A 16,323-nucleotide genomic window follows, 5' to 3' on the forward strand; every position below is an offset into this window, starting at 1 on the left:
AAACTATCAAATGATAAGAGAATGAGAGGGCAACGAAACGGAGAGAGAAATATAGCGTCAACATCCTCCGTGTTTGGCTTGCCCTCTACTATACCTATACCTGCGATAAGCCAACAGCAGCAGCAACGGCGTTCTAGTACAGCAGCACAGTCACCCCCAAGTGGATTCTTACGAAGACAGAGTTCTACGCCATCTACACCACCTTCTGTCGATGTTTTAATGGAGGATACAAATCAGCTTCAACCGCAATTCCCACAGTCTGGTGGATATCATAACGGTAAAGTCACAAGTCGTCCAGTTAATAGACGTTCAAACTTACTACCAAAGTCTAAGAATTTCAATAGAGTACAAGATCAACTTATTCAAGAAACAATTCCACAACAGTATGAAGTAATATCTGAAGCTAATGTACAAAGGTTATTACATAGCGCACCAGCATCACCATTATTACCGAGAACACCTAAAGCGAAATCTAGAGCGAGTGCAGGTCGTTTCCCAGAATCATATGTTGATGAAGACGAAGATGATTACTTATTCGGTAAGATGTCAAGTGAATCAGAAGATGATAATACATCCGTAGCTACAAGTAATCCAATAGGAATGAGTGAAGATATGGAAATGACTACATCTGATCATTCTAACAACACTGAGGCTGTTCAAAAAGCAATGCGTCCACCACCAACTAAACCACCAACTAACACTTGGACAGAATTTCGTGAACCATTACATCCCGCTAAAGCATCTGCTTCTGCTTCACCTTCAACGAATGTTTCACGTCTTAGTCAGGGTAATATATTTGATATGGATGTTTCAACAAGTTCACCATCTGCAACAACACCAGGACATACAGGTAAAGCACCAAAAAGGAAATGTGAGTTTAATCTTTACATTAAATAGATTAATTCTAATGAAAATCATCGTAGTAACTGAAACAGATAGATATGAACCATATGCATATAATAGTATGAAAAGACGAGCAGTTTCACCAAGTCTTGCGATTTCAGTTAGTCCATCAACGATAAATACTTCAAACGGTGGATCTAATAATAATAATAATAATAATAATAATACAACATGCACAAACTTTAAAACAAAAAGATCAAATAGTTCTCATCAACAAAATTCACGTTCATCAAGTCCACAATTAAGTTCAGTAGTCGCTGCAGCAAGTACACCAGGTAAAGGTAGTGGTATGGGATATGGTACCACAGCATTAGGATTAGCAGCAAGTTCAGGTGCAAAATGGGGAAATGATAACGTTATTGGTTTAAACACTAATGACAATGAGTCAGCATTAGAAACTGGTTCTTCGTATACATCAGAAGAAGCAATAAAATCACGTGGGGAAGGTGTAGATGGTATTTCACGTATGAGTTTAGGATAAAGAAATTAATGAACTTTCAATAATAACCGTTAGATTAATAATAATAGTAAAATTGTTTACAATAATGAAGAAGTAAAAACAGTCATACCATAATGTAATTAATGTTAAGTAAATGTAATTAAATTTCTGGAAATTGTTGATAATTCAAATGATTGGATGACTAATTGAATTTTGAAAGATATGAAAGCAAGAAAAATCTCTACTCCACTGATCCATGTGCATATACATGAGCAATTTGCGGAGTAGCTGCAGGTGAATTTGAACTATTGGTAAAAGGAATATTATTAAGTGTCGACGATGTATTGGTACTACCGTTAAGATGTTGTTGTAATTCTTTTTGATGTTTCTGTTGTGCTTGTCTTTGTTCTAAGGTTAGACCACCAAGTATAACAGCTTCATCGATGGATTTAAGCGCATCAGATTCATCCAGTGATTTATTATTAAGCGCATGTTCATAATGTATCCTTTCAATTTCTCCATCTGTAATTATACCATGTATCCATTCATGTTCAAGTAAATCTTTCGGTTGTACTCTCAATTCAGGGTTGATTTCTAACATTGGTAGTAAGAATGACGTCAAGGTTTCAGCTTCTTCTTTAGACATTAAATACTTCTCTCTTAAAACCCTATCCAATGGCCAATATCGTAATTTATGTATACGTCTTAATTCACCTCTCCTGTTGAATAAATCGAGGGAATATTTACCGTTAATAAATTCTTTTGGAATATTTCCCAATAATTCCATAATTTGCGCCATATGATCGTCATCTTTACCATACTTTGAACCAGCTTGAGGATCAAATAAGTAATCACCAGTGATTAACTCAAATATCATACAAGCTGTTGACCATAAATCGGCCGAAGGACCCCATTGTCCACCTAAAATTACTTCTGGGCACCTATATTGTCTAGTTTGTATATCATTCGTGAAATGATGATCAATCCAACAAGCATTACCTAAATCAGCAATTTTACATGCTAATCTTTCTAAACTTTCAGGATCATATGGTGCGGTTGGTATATCTTCTGATGTCGGACTATGTTGTTGTTGTTGTAAGTGTGGTGGTGCATGTGAAGGTCTTGGATCTTGTGGTAGTGATGTAGAAAATGGTGAATCTGATGCTATTTTCGTTGGTTCTCCAGGTTGTGGATTTTGATTTGTTAGTGTAGTTTGTGAGGTTGTGGGGATATTAGATGTACTATTATTTGCAGTATTTGCACTTGTACTTGGTTGTGAACTTGGAGCTTGTTGAGATAACAAAGAAGGTCCTTGTGGTTTTGGTGCTTTGGCAGTTGTCTTCTCGCCAAAGTAATTATCATCTTTGAATGGTTTAGCAAGTGGTGAAGATGCTTTATTCTCTAATTTCACACCTTTGAGATCTTGGCCAATGGTATCAGTAGCAGATGCAAAACCATTGTTAACTTGGGTTGATTTAAAGCTACTAGGTGATTGTCCAATACCAGGTACACCTGATATTTTCGACATACCAAAACTCCATTTATCCATCATTGGACTACCAACTAGAGAACTTGATGGAGAAGGAAGTGGTTGTGAACCTGTAATGAAGATACCTTCCCTTCTAGGAGTTTGAGCACCACCTCTACCTTGTGAAGGTGGTACACCGACCAATTTCGTTGGTACAGCTTGAGGGGTGTTCTCTAATTCAGCTCTAACGACTGCTTCAACGTCATCAATGCAAATTAAAACATTTTCAGGTTTTATATCGGTGTGTATGATACCGCATTTATTGTGCATGTAATCTAAACTGAGTAAAACCTGCTTTGCGACTTGTTTGACGATTGGTATAGGGACACCTCTATGTTGATAACGCTTAATCAAACCCAACAAGTTCTCACCTAAAACTTCAAAAACCATACATACGTGACTACCATTTGGACCTTTATGACGGAAGTGATCCAGTAAGAGAACGGAATGCCTCCGACCTGCATGACGAGGTTCAGAGCTGACGAGGCGTTGTAATAATTTTATCTCATCGAGTGCAGTCTCTGTGTAGTGTGGAGCGGATTTAACAATTTTGAGAGCAACGTGTTTGTTTGTTCTAATTTGTGTGATTAGATTGGCTATGCGAGAAATTAGTGAAATAAACTCACTTATGGTCTTTAGCTAACCAAACCTACTAAATGTTAGTGAATAATATAGCGAATAAGTCTGTCTTACCAAGGAAAAGTGTCCCCATCCAAGTTTACGGACGATGGTGTATCTACCATCAGCGAAAGTGTCACCAACTGCGGAGGTGTACATTTAGAGTGGCTAATACAGCTATCGAGTAAACTCACTCATCGTATGATGATAGCCACCTTTACAGTAATCCTCGAGATCTTCCTCTTCTATAGGACTGTGAGACAGAATGATAAATCAGGGGATAGGCTAACCTTCAGAGTTCACTGACTCTGAGTCACATGATTCGTAACTCCCGGATACTGATTGGTTATTGTATGACTGTACTTGCTGTGGGATAGCGCTCGACCTGCTTGGCAAATTCATTGAGATTGAACTGATTTAGTTAATACTAGCTTCTATGCTGTTTATATGGACATACGTGCTCGGATTATTCATCTTTGTTTTCTAGATTTTAATACTAAGATTTCTATAATGATGGTAATGAACCAAGTGTCGAGATCCTCACTTGAGCTCTTCTGGTGTATAGATTATAATTTAGGCGCTATAATACAACAATATTATAAAATCGTTCCACAAGGTATATCGACTACCTACTCATTTTCGGTATTCAATTCTGATTGGCTAATCCGGCCTCTTATCTATTTGACAAATCGAGAGATAAAATTCAAATGTTTATGACTTAAGTAATGTCAATGTATAATAAATGAATGAAGTTCCGTTTAGATAATTGCATTTTCACTTTCAAACTTTACTTCAACATCAATCAATCATATCTGAAACATTCCCCAGTTTTTACTGTAATTTCATTCGATTACTAATCATATCAAAATAGAAAGCACATTTTCATACATTTTATCTTATCCTTTAATTCTCTTGCACGTAATTACCTGGGAATACACCCTCACTGCCATTCAGTCGGCCGGTCCACCTAGAAAGTTACACGTAAGTTATGGCAGATGGTTGTTGAAAATTTCACTCACCAATCATTGGCTGAATCTGTACGTTGTACAACCTCAATTTGATCTCCAACTCTAAATCCAAGATCTCCTGGTGCCTGTGTGTTTTAACTCCATTAGCACCGATTACATCACAAGTTAAATCATAAACCTACCTGTGGTTCAAAATCATATAAAGCTGTAACTGTAGTACCTTTTGGTTTTGGTTTCATCGGTGGTGGCGGTGGTGGTCTTTTTGAGGCCGCAGATGCACTTGTTGATGCTTCATATGCCGGAGGCGCAGAGCTAAAAACCGATGAGGATCTACCCAAGCCTGATGGACCTGCAGGTGACTTTACATCTGCACCACTTGCGCTTCCCTCAGCCGATTGCTCTGATGTCTTCGATTTATTTCTCCTTATCTGGGCACCGAATTTACCAGTGGAAACTTAAATTAAAATAAGCAAAACATAAAATAAAATGTAAGAGCTTAACTTACGAGCCGTGAGTCGCTTCGTGAGATCTTCGACTTGCAAAGTAGCACCTTGATCGTTCGCGAGGTAAGCAGATTCAGCGTCACCAGAGCTAAGATCGTATTTGTCGCTAGCGAAGTTCTGAACCTTGTCTAAGATTACTGTGGGATTTTTAATTAGAGGTAATAAGCAGGTTATAGTTTTCCCTACGATAGTAAATATTGAGTCTTGTTTGTCGTTAGTTGTGCATCATATGAACGATAGAGTATACTCACTGCATGTAGTAGAATGAATGGAAGAGTGGTGTCATGAACTTCTGTGCCATGAAGAACAACTGTGGGAGCTCTGTCTTGAGCAAGTTGTTGTAATGCTCATACTCGGCTTGAGCATTTTCGAACTCATTTTCAAGCTGTTAACTATGAGTATGTGTCTATCAAGTAGACTAATATACCCACCTTGAAAAGGTTCTTCTCGTCACTCATACTCTTATCTTTCTTTTCACGGAGTTTAGAAAGCGAGTTGTTGAAGCGATCGAAATCAAGTAGCTATTGGGAGCGTTAACATGGCCGACACATTTTGAGTAATAGCCTACCTTATGATTGCGCTTTACGATTGTTTTGCGACAACGCTGGAGGAGTTCTTTGAATTCTTTAGCTGGGGTCATAACTCTACCCTCGATCAAGTCTAATTCAGGTGCAAGTGTATCTTTCAGCTCGGCCATCAAAACCTGATATAGAGTGATGTTGTTCAGTGTCAACTCAGATCTAGGGTTCTTTTTGTCGAGATCGACATCTTGTGAACCGCTGTTGTATGGTTTATTAGCTGGCTAAATAGCCACTATAATTTTAACCCACATTGGCTGGAAAATAGTTTCGAAAGCCTTACCGAAATCGGCACCTGATCTAAGCAAACCTGGTTGATATATTAATGAATAGTAAACTTCATACGCTATTACCCACCTTGTACAGAATCGCGGAATAAACGAGAATCTTTAACTAATCTGTCTGCACCCATTTCGATGATTTGCATCTGTGTAGATATTATGAGCTAATGACGAGTTTCTCAGTAATAAAACTAACTCTACGCTCAAATTCATCGAATTCTGCGTCACTTGTGGCTGGTCATCGTATGAATTACTATCTCTGTCGATCTCCTAGTATACCCACTCTGAGCACGACCGATTTTAGAGCTCATTTGGTGTGGAGCTCGTCTAATACTCTTTATCATTCCTTTCAGACTTTGTTAGCTATTTCTCTTTTCATCATACATTTATGATCCTCACCTTTCATCTTGATTAGTTGATAGTTACGGTGTAAGGTGCACAGCTTGAGTATGTTTGTTAAAATATATATGCCAACTCAAGGTAAAGGTTATATCTCTAGTATTTTATATTACAATCTACGGTACACTCCTAAATCGGTATTCGCATCAGACTTGGCATACTATGTTAAGTATCAGACATAAAAGATGGTATATAACTATATAAAAACTATGGCTTTAATTCTACAACTCACTATGACTATTCTCTATGACTTTGCTACTACCCTTTTTAAGTGGCTTGAATAGTATAGATAGCACAGTAGCGCCTTTATCATATACGCGCCTTTTTAGTACGAATAAGACGCAGAATGAGAAGAAAAGTATACTAGCGAATATTGCTAACTTATCGAGCATATTTCCCCTCTCGAGCTGCTTTAAGAGCACTTTAGAGTTATTGAGTAAGTCTGTGAAATTAAAATACTGATCAAGTGTTGTTGTAATCAAGTCACTACTCTCCTGCCACGTTTGGTGGTTCACTATTGACTGGTCAAGGTTCGCTTTCATCATTTGGGTGGTTTTTATGAGTGCATCCGTCACTTGATCTGTACTAGCATCTATCGAACTATTGTCCGCCTCATTATTTGGTTTTCTCGCTCTCTCGAAAAGTTCTGTGTTGTCTGCTGAATCTATCTTACGTTTTGACGATAATGCGGCTGATCTAAACTTTATTCTCAATCTGATATCGTTAGATGAAAGTTTGAGTGTTGTTATAGCACTTACAGCTGTAAACGCTCTTGTAATTTCTTAGATTCAACTTCAAGAGGTGTATCATCAGTATCGTATATGACTTCCTTTTGCACTATTAGATAATGCTTCATGTATACGGTGCTGACTCACATCCACCGATTGTTGTATCGTATTGAACTTATTCCTTATATTCGCTACGCTATCGTTGTGCACTTTGACTGTCGTAGCTGAGTCGAGTGACAAGAGATTAGGTATATCTACATGATCAATATCATCTAACTTTATATTTAATTGATTGATAGCATTCTCCATAATTCTAGATACTAGCGTGATGACGTCTGAAATCAAGAGTATTTATAATAAATTATTAGAAATATATTCTCAAAAACTACCAATATGGGTTATCAATTCATTAAAACTATTAAAATATTACCCTAAGACGCGTATGACGAGTATAACAACACATGACAGATCTCAGACATTCATCCTATTGAGCGAACAACCAAGTAATAAAGAATGACAAAGCTACACTACCTCTTATTATGTACAACCTACCACGATCCAGACGTTTGTGGATTCAATAGCTGGGTTAGTAGATTAGCCCCTTTGTTCACACGCTCAAAACTATATACAGAAGCGTCAATGGCAACTCCCTTGTGTATCCAGGATAGTGAGCACAGTTTATATACGTGTACAGCACCACTAATACACTATGCAGAATGAGAAAAAGAAGAGAGAGTATATCGACCTCATCATTCATGGCGTCGCCAGCGATTGGGTGAAGAGTTGCTTGAAGGACAAAGAAGGCAAGCTCTATAACCCAGGTAGGATACTTATACTCTCTATTATATCCCTCCTAACCATCCCAGAATGTCTCCAAGTCGAAGGACCACCGCTCGTGACGAACTCTGCGCCAGACGGTAACTACATCCCACTCGTAAAGGTCGACGACCGCATTGAATTACGTGCGTATAATCCACACTAGCGATTTGTCTAACTAAGACAGTTTCGGCACAACCAATCGAGGGCGGCTCAAAGAAGCAGAGGAAGCTCAGTAAACAGGGTCTAAAGTGATTCAGCTGACCGTCTATCATTACTTTACGATTGTAAGACTGTACGAACCGTTAAGTTTTGTAACGAAACGAAATGAATAATCTTCCATAATGAAATGATGCTTTTACATGGTCTGCTTAAGACGCTTATTAATAGCCACTTCAGATTTCGGACTTGGGGGTTGCTCGTAGTCACTTTGGTTGTGCTTCGGATCAACACTGTCCATTTGCGCCTGCGCGTGGACACCATTATCATTCATATTGAGGTCAAACTCGTGAAGGCTTTGCTTGAGATTTGAATGCGTGTGTACTGCATTATTATGCCTCATAGAGCGGGCATGCGTCGTTGATACAGTCTTCCTGAATGTATTGTTGAGATCTGATGGTGTACAGGTACCACTACCAGGCGTTAATGGTGTTGCTGGATTGCTTGGTCGTCTGTTGACGCGTTTGTTCCACCATCTACCCAATACGCGCTTTACCCATGGGTCAATACCCAAATACTATGCTTACTTTTAGTTACAATGACGAATCTAATGAGTTAAATCTCACCTCACTATTTTGTACTAGACCCTCCCACTTTACAGCGTGCCAGTCAAGGTGGCTCTCTAAGAAAGGACCGTGGCCACAATAGAGCGCTTGAACGAGGTACAGGAAAGCATATGGATCTGGGAGAGGAAGGTATATAGCACCACTAGAAGGTAATATACGCGGAACGGTTGTTGATCTAGCATTATTTTCTTTTTGAAGTTCGTGCAATGTCTTACGAGTATCCGCGACAACAGTTTCAGTTTTTACTTGAATACTTCTAGTATCTGCTTGATTATTAAAACAATCCATGATGTCCAACTTCTCACAAATCGTTTTAAACATATTAGACTGTGTTACGAGAAAGTCCTTATGGAGATATAAGACCAACAGACGCGATTGTGATGGCGAAGGATCCTCTTCAATATTATGAGTTGGTCTTAGTAAACTGCCACTGCCAGCTTCGCTTACAACTGATGGAGTCCTGCTGGGTTTCACAGTACTCATGCTTGCGAAACTTGCTCGGGGTGTTTGGCTATCGTGAGACACTGGAGGCCAAAACATAGTATAATCATCTAAAAAATCTGGGCTTGAGATGTCATAGTTGAATTTAGTACCTATACCAGCTGTAGCTGCCATCGATACCTCCGATGAGCGTCGTCTAGCGCTAAATGGAGTGTGAACATCAAGGAGATTGGTGAATGAGCGAGATCTCTTCACAGATGTGCTTTTGTCATCAAATGGTAAGACTATGGGTGTATACTTAGAATAGAATTTGGTGCTGTTAGCATTACCTACCAACTACACAATCAGAGGTATCGTATTTCTCCCAGTATTTTAACGCAGTGGAGTGCAAATGTTCTAACTCCTTGTTGTGTTCTATAGTCGCAGATTGCAATCCGGGCGTTGGTTGGAGGTACCCAGTTGGTGGTCCGCTAGAGTTTGTTGGCTGTAAATGTAGTGCTGCAGGGCGTTTACGTTCAAAACTACTCATGTTTGTTTATATAAAAAGTTAATATTCATCTTTGTCACATTTATTTTAGAGAACAATGAACTTTAAGCAGGAACGAAATCGTCAGCGAGGGTCCCTCAGTAATTTGTAAATTTTTATGGTTGAGATCGTAGCGACAGTAAATGCTGTTAAAATCGTGTAATTCTTCAGCTTCTTGTCCCTCTTCTTTGTTATTTCCTCTGCGTCAGCATACGATATATCTGGGCGGAATGTGACCAGCTCGTATAGACTCATCCAGCCGCTATTAGCAGCCGTTGGGAATGTAGTACGAGCTAAAATGTTAGCTGATGGCACGGAAGGTGGTCGGAAAACTTTATTGAGCACCCCATCTATCTGTTTTCTAAGTAAATAAATAGGGTTTATCACTTTAGATCTCATCTCCACACTGTATTTGAGGATGAGTTGTGAGTAGACACATACCAGAGACCACTTACTAGTTGCCCATTGCGAGATTTACTATACTCTTCAGATCACGCTCTCTTTCTTCACTATATCTATTCAATGAATTCAAAAGTGATTCATGTTTTACTTTCTTGCTGCTACTAACACCCTCACTATCCATCAAGGATAACAATACTCTGACGTCCTCAAAACCAGCATTCATGCCTTGTCCATAGAATGGAACCATCGAGTGTGCTGCATCGCCTAGTACAACTGCACGATCTTTGTAGTGATAAGGTGAGCACTATTGGATGTTAAAGGAGTTGCGTAGTAGTTTGGACACCAACCTTGATTGTGACAAGAGATCCTTTTGGATTATTGATGTAGTCCTCCGCTGCGCTCTCCTCACCCATAAGTTTGAGTGCGTCTGGGAAATCCTGACGGAAGAATTGGATGAAATTGTCCTTATTATCAGCCAGCTCGGTGAATTTCTCAAACGGAGCAAACAAGGTGCAAGTGAATGAGTGATCCTTGAAAGATGTCAGCGAGGAATATAAAATGCAAACAAACAAACCTGATTTGGGAGTGCAATAAGCATGAACGACTGACGAGGCCAAATGTGTAAATGATTTGGATCTAATAAGAAGCTGGGTTCGCCAGTCTCTGGATCGATTGGTCCAGGTGGTATAGAGAGTTCTAAGTAAGCATGTGGGATGTACTCTTGGGCATAATTCATTCTTGAGAAGGTCAGAATGAACAATCTTACTCAAATGTGTCCACACCTTATAACTCTCATTAATTGATTGCGTACTACTGAGTGCGCACCATCTGCGCCGATCATGAAATCCCATCTGTTATCAGACTGCAAACCTTCTGTGGTTTCGTAAGATAACTCGCGTTCGTCGAAGTTGACAGCACGTATTTTAGACTTAAACTTAAAAGATACGTTTGGAATGCTTTCAGCTTCACTTATGAGTGCATTGTTTAGTTTCTGTCTATCAATTGCGTAAATACACTAGTGAGATATGAGATATGACGCATGAATTGAACACATAACCCACTTCTCCTTTATTGCTGTATAACTGGCTATCTAAGCTACCGTCTGTAATATGTATCATGCGTCCTTTCATCGGTATCGTTGCATTCGTCACGAGATTGTGATAGAGATTACCATTCTCACCGTCTATGGCTTTGATAGTTGTAAGTGCTCTGGAAGATATCGCAAGGTTGATAGAGCGTCTAGATAGTTTCTCCATCTGTGAAGGTGATCTAGGATCTTCTCTGTTGTTAGATAAGCTGATAACCGAAGATTAACAAACCATCTCTGCTCTCGTATACAAGGACATTCCAGCCTTTGTTAGCGAAGCCAATTGCTGCTATACAGCCCACTAAACCCGCACCTGAAATCACAACTGTACGACTATCGCTGGCAGAGTTCATGGAAGGAAATGAAGAGAAAATAATAAATTAGATGTATATTTTAATAATTCATATTAAATAGTAGATATATACATTATATTAACTCCTTCGAGAAGCTTCTCCAACTCACCAAAAGTCTTCGCTGCTCTCTTCAGAGGAACCGTCAACGTCGTCTATTGTGAGTGAAATAAGGCTGATTTAATAGAGATATACTATTTTATCAGTCCACTTTCTTATCCCCAGATGCTGACCAAATGTTCTACAGACTTCTACGACTTTACGAGCAGTTTAAGTAAATTTCTTCGTTGATCTCTGACATCCATCATCTAATATTTATTATAGAAAATGTCACAAACTACTCACCAATTCCAAGCTGAAATCTCACAGCTTCTTGATTTGATTATCAACACTTTCTACTCAAACAAGGAAATTTTCCTTCGTGAATTGATCTCCAACTCTTCAGATGCACTCGACAAGATCCGTTACTCATCCCTTACTGACCCTTCAGTCCTCGACTCACAAAAGGACATGTTCATCAGACTCACTCCAATCAAGGACCAAAAGTGCTTGATCATCCGTGATTCTGGTGTTGGTATGACAAAGGCTGATTTGGTTAACAACTTGGGTACCATCGCAAAGTCAGGTACTAAGGCTTTCATGGAAGCTCTCTCAGCTGGTGCTGACGTTTCTATGATTGGTCAATTCGGTGTTGGTTTCTACTCAGCTTACCTTGTCGCTGAAAAGGTTGAAGTCATCACCAAGCACAACGATGATGAGCAATACATTTGGGAGTCATCTGCTGGTGGTACTTTCACCATCACTCAAGACACCACCAACCCACCACTCGGCCGTGGTACTGAAATGCGTTTGTACTTGAAGGAAGACCAACTCGAATACCTCGAGGAGAAGCGTATCAAGGAAGTTGTTAAGAAGCACTCAGAGTTCATCTCATACCCAATCCAACTTCTCGTCGAAAAGGAAGTTGAAAAGGAGGTCGAAGACGAGTCAGCTGAAGCAAAGACCGAAGACGACAAGCCAAAGATCGAGGAAGTCGAAGATGAAGACGCTAAGAAGGAAAAGAAGACTAAGACAGTCAAGGAAACCGTCAAGGAAGAGGAAGAGCTTAACAAGACCAAGCCAATCTGGACCCGCAACCCACAAGACATCTCCAACGAGGACTACGCCTCATTCTACAAGTCTCTCACCAACGACTGGGAAGACCACTGCAGCGTCAAGCACTTCTCCGTTGAAGGTCAACTTGAATTCAAGGCCCTCCTTTACGTTCCAAAGCGTGCTCCATTCGACCTCTTCGAAACCAAGAAGAAGCGTAACAACATCAAGCTCTACGTTCGTCGTGTCTTCATTATGGACGATTGTGAAGATCTTATCCCAGAATACCTTAACTTCATCAAGGGTGGGTGCTAATATTTTTTCTCGGTATCATTACTAACGTACATCCAGGTATCGTTGACTCTGAAGATCTCCCATTAAACATCTCCCGTGAGACTCTTCAACAAAACAAGATCCTCAAGGTCATCCGTAAGAACATTGTCAAGAAGTGTCTTGAAGCCTTCTCAGAAATTGCTGAGGACAAGGAGAACTTCGCCAAGTTCTACGAAGCCTTCGGCAAGAACATCAAGCTCGGTATCCACGAAGATGCTCAAAACCGTGCTAAGCTCGCTGAATTCCTCAGATTCCACTCAACCAAGTCAGGTGAAGAGCAAACCAGCTTGAAGGACTACATTACCCGTATGCCAGAAGTCCAAAAGAACATCTACTACCTCACTGGTGAATCACTCTCATCAGTTAAGGACTCACCATTCTTGGAAGTTCTCAAGAAGAAGGGCTTCGAAGTTCTTCTCATGGTTGACCCAATTGACGAATACGCTGTCACTCAACTCAAGGAATTCGAGGGCCGTAAGATGGTCTGTGTTTCTAAGGAAGGCCTTGAACTTGAAGAAACTGAAGAGGAGAAGGCTAAGCGTGAGCAAGAAGCCAAGGACTACGAAGACCTCTGTAAGTCAGTTAAGGAAGCTCTTGGTGACAAGGTCGAAAAGGTTGTTGTCTCAAACAGAATCCAAGACTCACCAATGGTTCTCGTTACCTCAAACTTCGGTTGGTCAGCTAACTTCGAGAGAATCATGAAGGCACAAGCTTTACGTGATGCTTCAATGTCAGCATACATGGCTTCAAAGAAGACTCTTGAAATTAACCCACAAAACTCAATCATTCAAGAACTCAAGCGTAAGGTTCAAGAAGACTCAGCTGACAAGACTGTCCGTGACCTCACCTTCCTCTTGTTCGAAACCGCTTTACTTACCTCTGGTTTCACCCTTGATGACCCAACCTCATTCGCTAAGCGTATTAACAGAATGGTTTCACTTGGTCTTTCAATTGACGAAACTGAAGCTGTTCCAGCTGCTACTGAGAACAAGGATGACGTTCCTCCACTCGAAGGTGAAGGTGCTGGTGCAATGGAAGAAATTGACTAAATTAATGCTCGCATATAACTTTTCTTTACTTCGTTTTAGGTGTATTTCTCATAAAATGACTTTTTAAATAGCTTATTGTTTGTGATTTTAAGTAGTTTTTTGTTGTGGGAGTGACGCAAAATATGTATTTTTAAAAGAAAGACCGCTCTGCGGGTATATATGAAACAAAAAAAAGTTCGTAGTAGAGTAAAAAGATATTAAAGAAATCCAATTGTCATATTATTCGGTCAGTATTATTCAGCTAGTCTTTTCGCTAAATATCGCGCAAAAATATTTAGTGTTGAGCAGCGTGGTGACGACGACGCTTAGCGTTGGTACCACCATTGTTTGAGGCACCAGCATAGAGTACTGGACCAACCTTGTTGATATCGTATACGAAACCGTCTTGGTAGATATCAACTTGCTCTGAGTCCCAGTTGTAAAGTTGACCAGCAGGTGTGAGAGCTGGGAAAGGTGATCCGTTTGGAGTTGTTGATGTCAAGTCCAATTGAATACAAGCTGGGTAGTGTTGAGGAGCATTTACCTATCGTTGTCGTTAGATCGAGTAAACTAGTATGAAAATTTTCTCACCTCGTGGTAAGAAATGTGCTCAACTCTGAGTAAGTATTGACCAGCTGGAATGTCACCAGGAAGTTGCATAACAATCCATGAGCCTTCATCGACCATTGACTTGGTAGCACCCCAGAGACCGTTGCCATTTGAGGTACCGTATGGCATGTGGTCAATCCAACCTTGCTCATTTGGAACAGTCATGTCATGGCCGTCTTGGTAGATCTTGAAGAAGTTGGCGTTAGATGAGTCGAATGTGGTACAGTCGTTGTTATCACATGGAGCCAAATAACCAAAGACAGCACCCTCTGGGTGTGGCCATGATGTTCCATCTGGACCGGCACTACCTTTCCAGTGAACGTTGACGTATGAACCAGCTTGTGTAGTGACGACGGTTGGACTGCACCGATTAGCTTTGATAAACAAAGATGGAAAAACTTACGTTGGGGATTGTCCAGCCAAACCACATGAGATCAATGATGGGTTGTAAATATCGTCACCGCCAACATATCCAGTGTTAGCTGGGAATTGTCTAACTGCTGAGTTTTGGTTTGCTGCTGAAGCCCAATTGTCGGCACCCTGGTAATCTTGGTAGTTGGCGCTGAAAACGTCAACTGTACCATGAGCAGCTGCAGCTGCAATCATTGAAGCAACAAAAGCGATTGTAGATGATTTGAATAACATTCTAGTTTATAATTCTAATATACCTGTATTAGCGAGTGTGGAGGCTTAAAACCTAATGAGTGTGGTAGGCGGTCTAAAGGTGTTGGGTTTAGGTCGTCGTTGTTTTACTCCAAGACTGATTAGTCGCTAATACCGCGCCAGAGGCCCATGCGTAAGTTAGGCACGCGAGCTATTATAAGATGGCGAGAACAACTTCCCTTAAAAGGAAGCGGAATGCATTTTTTTACAGCTTATATATCGTGTTTACTATTTTTGGTGCTTTTTTAAATTCTAAGACAATTTATCCCCATTACGCGTCCTCGTAAGTCAAATCATATGTGTAACTGATTATCCGGACCCTGATAGATTTGCCTCAACATAGCTTTTATGTGTATTCTAGAATATTGCAAATTGTTTGGCATGGATATGCGCGTTATAGCTAAGATTTTACGCTAAATTTGGCTAAATTTAGAACCATCTTTCGATAATCGTTCTATTCACGTCCGCACAACTATTTTAGTATCATGTGCATTAGTGCCGTCCACAGGATGACTTATCATATCATTTTGCAAAGAGAAATTTTAAAGCCAACTCCACTCACTATACTTGAGTCATTAGTAGTTTTATGGCTTTTCGGAGTGTTCAGTAGCGACACTCGGATTTGATCTCTGAGGATGTGATATGTGATTGTGGTTATCTCCGAGATGTTTAGAGATTGCACTATACATGTAGGCTCCATATGATATTCCTGTTTACTTGGAGCATTACAAAAGTCTGCAGGTAACGATAATATGAAAAGCCTTGGATAGTCAGTAACATTACATTATACCTTATTTGAATTTAGAACCATATCTATATTCTTTACCACCTTAGTAATTCGCTGGCCTTTGTTCTGTTCTTACCTCAGGGAAAGGAAGAAAAATAGTACATAAGAATGTGAAGAGAGTCAGAAGATAATGAGAATACACAAGGCTTCCGAGCACACTTTTCACCTTCTATTTAGCTATGTCAACTGAAATTTTAGATTATGTAACGGCTAAGATGATCTTACTAGGAAATCGAAGTGAAGTGTGTATGAATCTTCTTCTATGTGTTATAAGGTATTAATTGATTGGTCATGATATTGCTTCTGCTTTAATCTCAATGTATTATTATCGTGTATATGATATAATGGAATAATGATGAATGATAAAGGGGCTTTTTAAAGGACTACATCAGATTCTTGATCATACATTAGATTAAAACTATAGCTGCGATGATTTATTTTATGTAATGTTTCAGCAAG

At 39.8% G+C, this 16,323-nt stretch overlaps 9 protein-coding genes across 9 annotated transcripts; 3 read left to right on the forward strand and 6 right to left on the reverse strand.

Moving 5' to 3' along the window:
* Positions 1-21: 21 nt before the first annotated feature.
* WALSEDRAFT_70451 (hypothetical protein) lies at positions 22-3,444 on the forward strand (the record flags this gene model as incomplete). The annotated part of the gene is made up of 2 exons (XM_006960241.1): positions 22-871; positions 924-3,444. 2 exons carry the CDS (start codon positions 22-24, stop codon positions 1,382-1,384), a joined length of 1,311 nt encoding a protein of 436 aa, XP_006960303.1. The 3' UTR covers positions 1,385-3,444.
* WALSEDRAFT_61371 (kinase-like protein) lies at positions 931-4,006 on the reverse strand. The gene is made up of 7 exons (XM_006960242.1): positions 3,946-4,006; positions 3,779-3,900; positions 3,683-3,733; positions 3,564-3,631; positions 3,497-3,519; positions 2,756-3,444; positions 931-2,704 (listed from the first exon to the last, which is right to left on the reverse strand). The coding sequence occupies exons 1-7, from the start codon at positions 3,960-3,962 to the stop codon at positions 1,584-1,586; spliced, it is 2,091 nt and encodes a 696-aa protein (XP_006960304.1). The 5' UTR covers positions 3,963-4,006; the 3' UTR covers positions 931-1,583.
* A 365-nt stretch (positions 4,007-4,371) lies between these two features.
* Positions 4,372-6,249, reverse strand: Rvs167p (BAR-domain-containing protein). Its single transcript, XM_006960243.1, has 13 exons — positions 6,218-6,249; positions 6,102-6,164; positions 6,015-6,052; positions 5,895-5,964; positions 5,790-5,847; positions 5,528-5,738; positions 5,391-5,480; positions 5,211-5,344; positions 5,146-5,162; positions 4,962-5,096; positions 4,639-4,910; positions 4,508-4,581; positions 4,372-4,455 (listed from the first exon to the last, which is right to left on the reverse strand). Exons 1-13 carry the CDS (start codon positions 6,222-6,224, stop codon positions 4,392-4,394), a joined length of 1,233 nt encoding a protein of 410 aa, XP_006960305.1. The 5' UTR covers positions 6,225-6,249; the 3' UTR covers positions 4,372-4,391.
* Positions 6,250-6,269: 20 nt separating this feature from the next.
* WALSEDRAFT_48763 (Sec20-domain-containing protein) lies at positions 6,270-7,281 on the reverse strand. Its single transcript, XM_006960244.1, has 3 exons — positions 7,093-7,281; positions 6,976-7,046; positions 6,270-6,931 (listed from the first exon to the last, which is right to left on the reverse strand). Exons 1-3 carry the CDS (start codon positions 7,252-7,254, stop codon positions 6,439-6,441), a joined length of 726 nt encoding a protein of 241 aa, XP_006960306.1. The 5' UTR covers positions 7,255-7,281; the 3' UTR covers positions 6,270-6,438.
* Positions 7,282-7,458: 177 nt separating this feature from the next.
* Positions 7,459-8,112, forward strand: WALSEDRAFT_70453 (hypothetical protein; the record flags this gene model as incomplete). The annotated part of the gene is made up of 5 exons (XM_006960245.1): positions 7,459-7,530; positions 7,577-7,612; positions 7,661-7,766; positions 7,812-7,907; positions 7,949-8,112. 5 exons carry the CDS (start codon positions 7,459-7,461, stop codon positions 8,014-8,016), a joined length of 378 nt encoding a protein of 125 aa, XP_006960307.1. The 3' UTR covers positions 8,017-8,112.
* Positions 8,083-9,523, reverse strand: WALSEDRAFT_70454 (hypothetical protein). Its single transcript, XM_006960246.1, has 3 exons — positions 9,321-9,523; positions 8,547-9,271; positions 8,083-8,497 (listed from the first exon to the last, which is right to left on the reverse strand). Exons 1-3 carry the CDS (start codon positions 9,514-9,516, stop codon positions 8,120-8,122), a joined length of 1,299 nt encoding a protein of 432 aa, XP_006960308.1. The 5' UTR covers positions 9,517-9,523; the 3' UTR covers positions 8,083-8,119.
* Positions 9,524-9,532: 9 nt separating this feature from the next.
* Positions 9,533-11,346, reverse strand: WALSEDRAFT_61373 (FAD/NAD(P)-binding domain-containing protein). Its single transcript, XM_006960247.1, has 7 exons — positions 11,235-11,346; positions 10,977-11,191; positions 10,698-10,930; positions 10,490-10,652; positions 10,263-10,445; positions 9,969-10,219; positions 9,533-9,919 (listed from the first exon to the last, which is right to left on the reverse strand). Exons 2-7 carry the CDS (start codon positions 11,169-11,171, stop codon positions 9,598-9,600), a joined length of 1,347 nt encoding a protein of 448 aa, XP_006960309.1. The 5' UTR covers positions 11,172-11,191; positions 11,235-11,346; the 3' UTR covers positions 9,533-9,597.
* A 253-nt stretch (positions 11,347-11,599) lies between these two features.
* Positions 11,600-13,890, forward strand: HSP82 (HSP90-domain-containing protein). The gene is made up of 3 exons (XM_006960248.1): positions 11,600-11,626; positions 11,677-12,748; positions 12,796-13,890. The coding sequence occupies exons 2-3, from the start codon at positions 11,680-11,682 to the stop codon at positions 13,824-13,826; spliced, it is 2,100 nt and encodes a 699-aa protein (XP_006960310.1). The 5' UTR covers positions 11,600-11,626; positions 11,677-11,679; the 3' UTR covers positions 13,827-13,890.
* A 210-nt stretch (positions 13,891-14,100) lies between these two features.
* WALSEDRAFT_66153 (hypothetical protein) lies at positions 14,101-15,059 on the reverse strand (the record flags this gene model as incomplete). The annotated part of the gene is made up of 3 exons (XM_006960249.1): positions 14,101-14,349; positions 14,397-14,775; positions 14,818-15,059. The coding sequence occupies 3 exons, from the start codon at positions 15,057-15,059 to the stop codon at positions 14,101-14,103; spliced, it is 870 nt and encodes a 289-aa protein (XP_006960311.1).
* Between the last annotated feature and the right edge of the window lie 1,264 nt (positions 15,060-16,323).

Source organism: Wallemia mellicola (genome assembly GCF_000263375.1).
Source record: "Wallemia mellicola CBS 633.66 unplaced genomic scaffold WALSEscaffold_25, whole genome shotgun sequence".
Taxonomy (NCBI): Eukaryota; Fungi; Basidiomycota; class Wallemiomycetes; order Wallemiales; family Wallemiaceae; genus Wallemia; species Wallemia mellicola.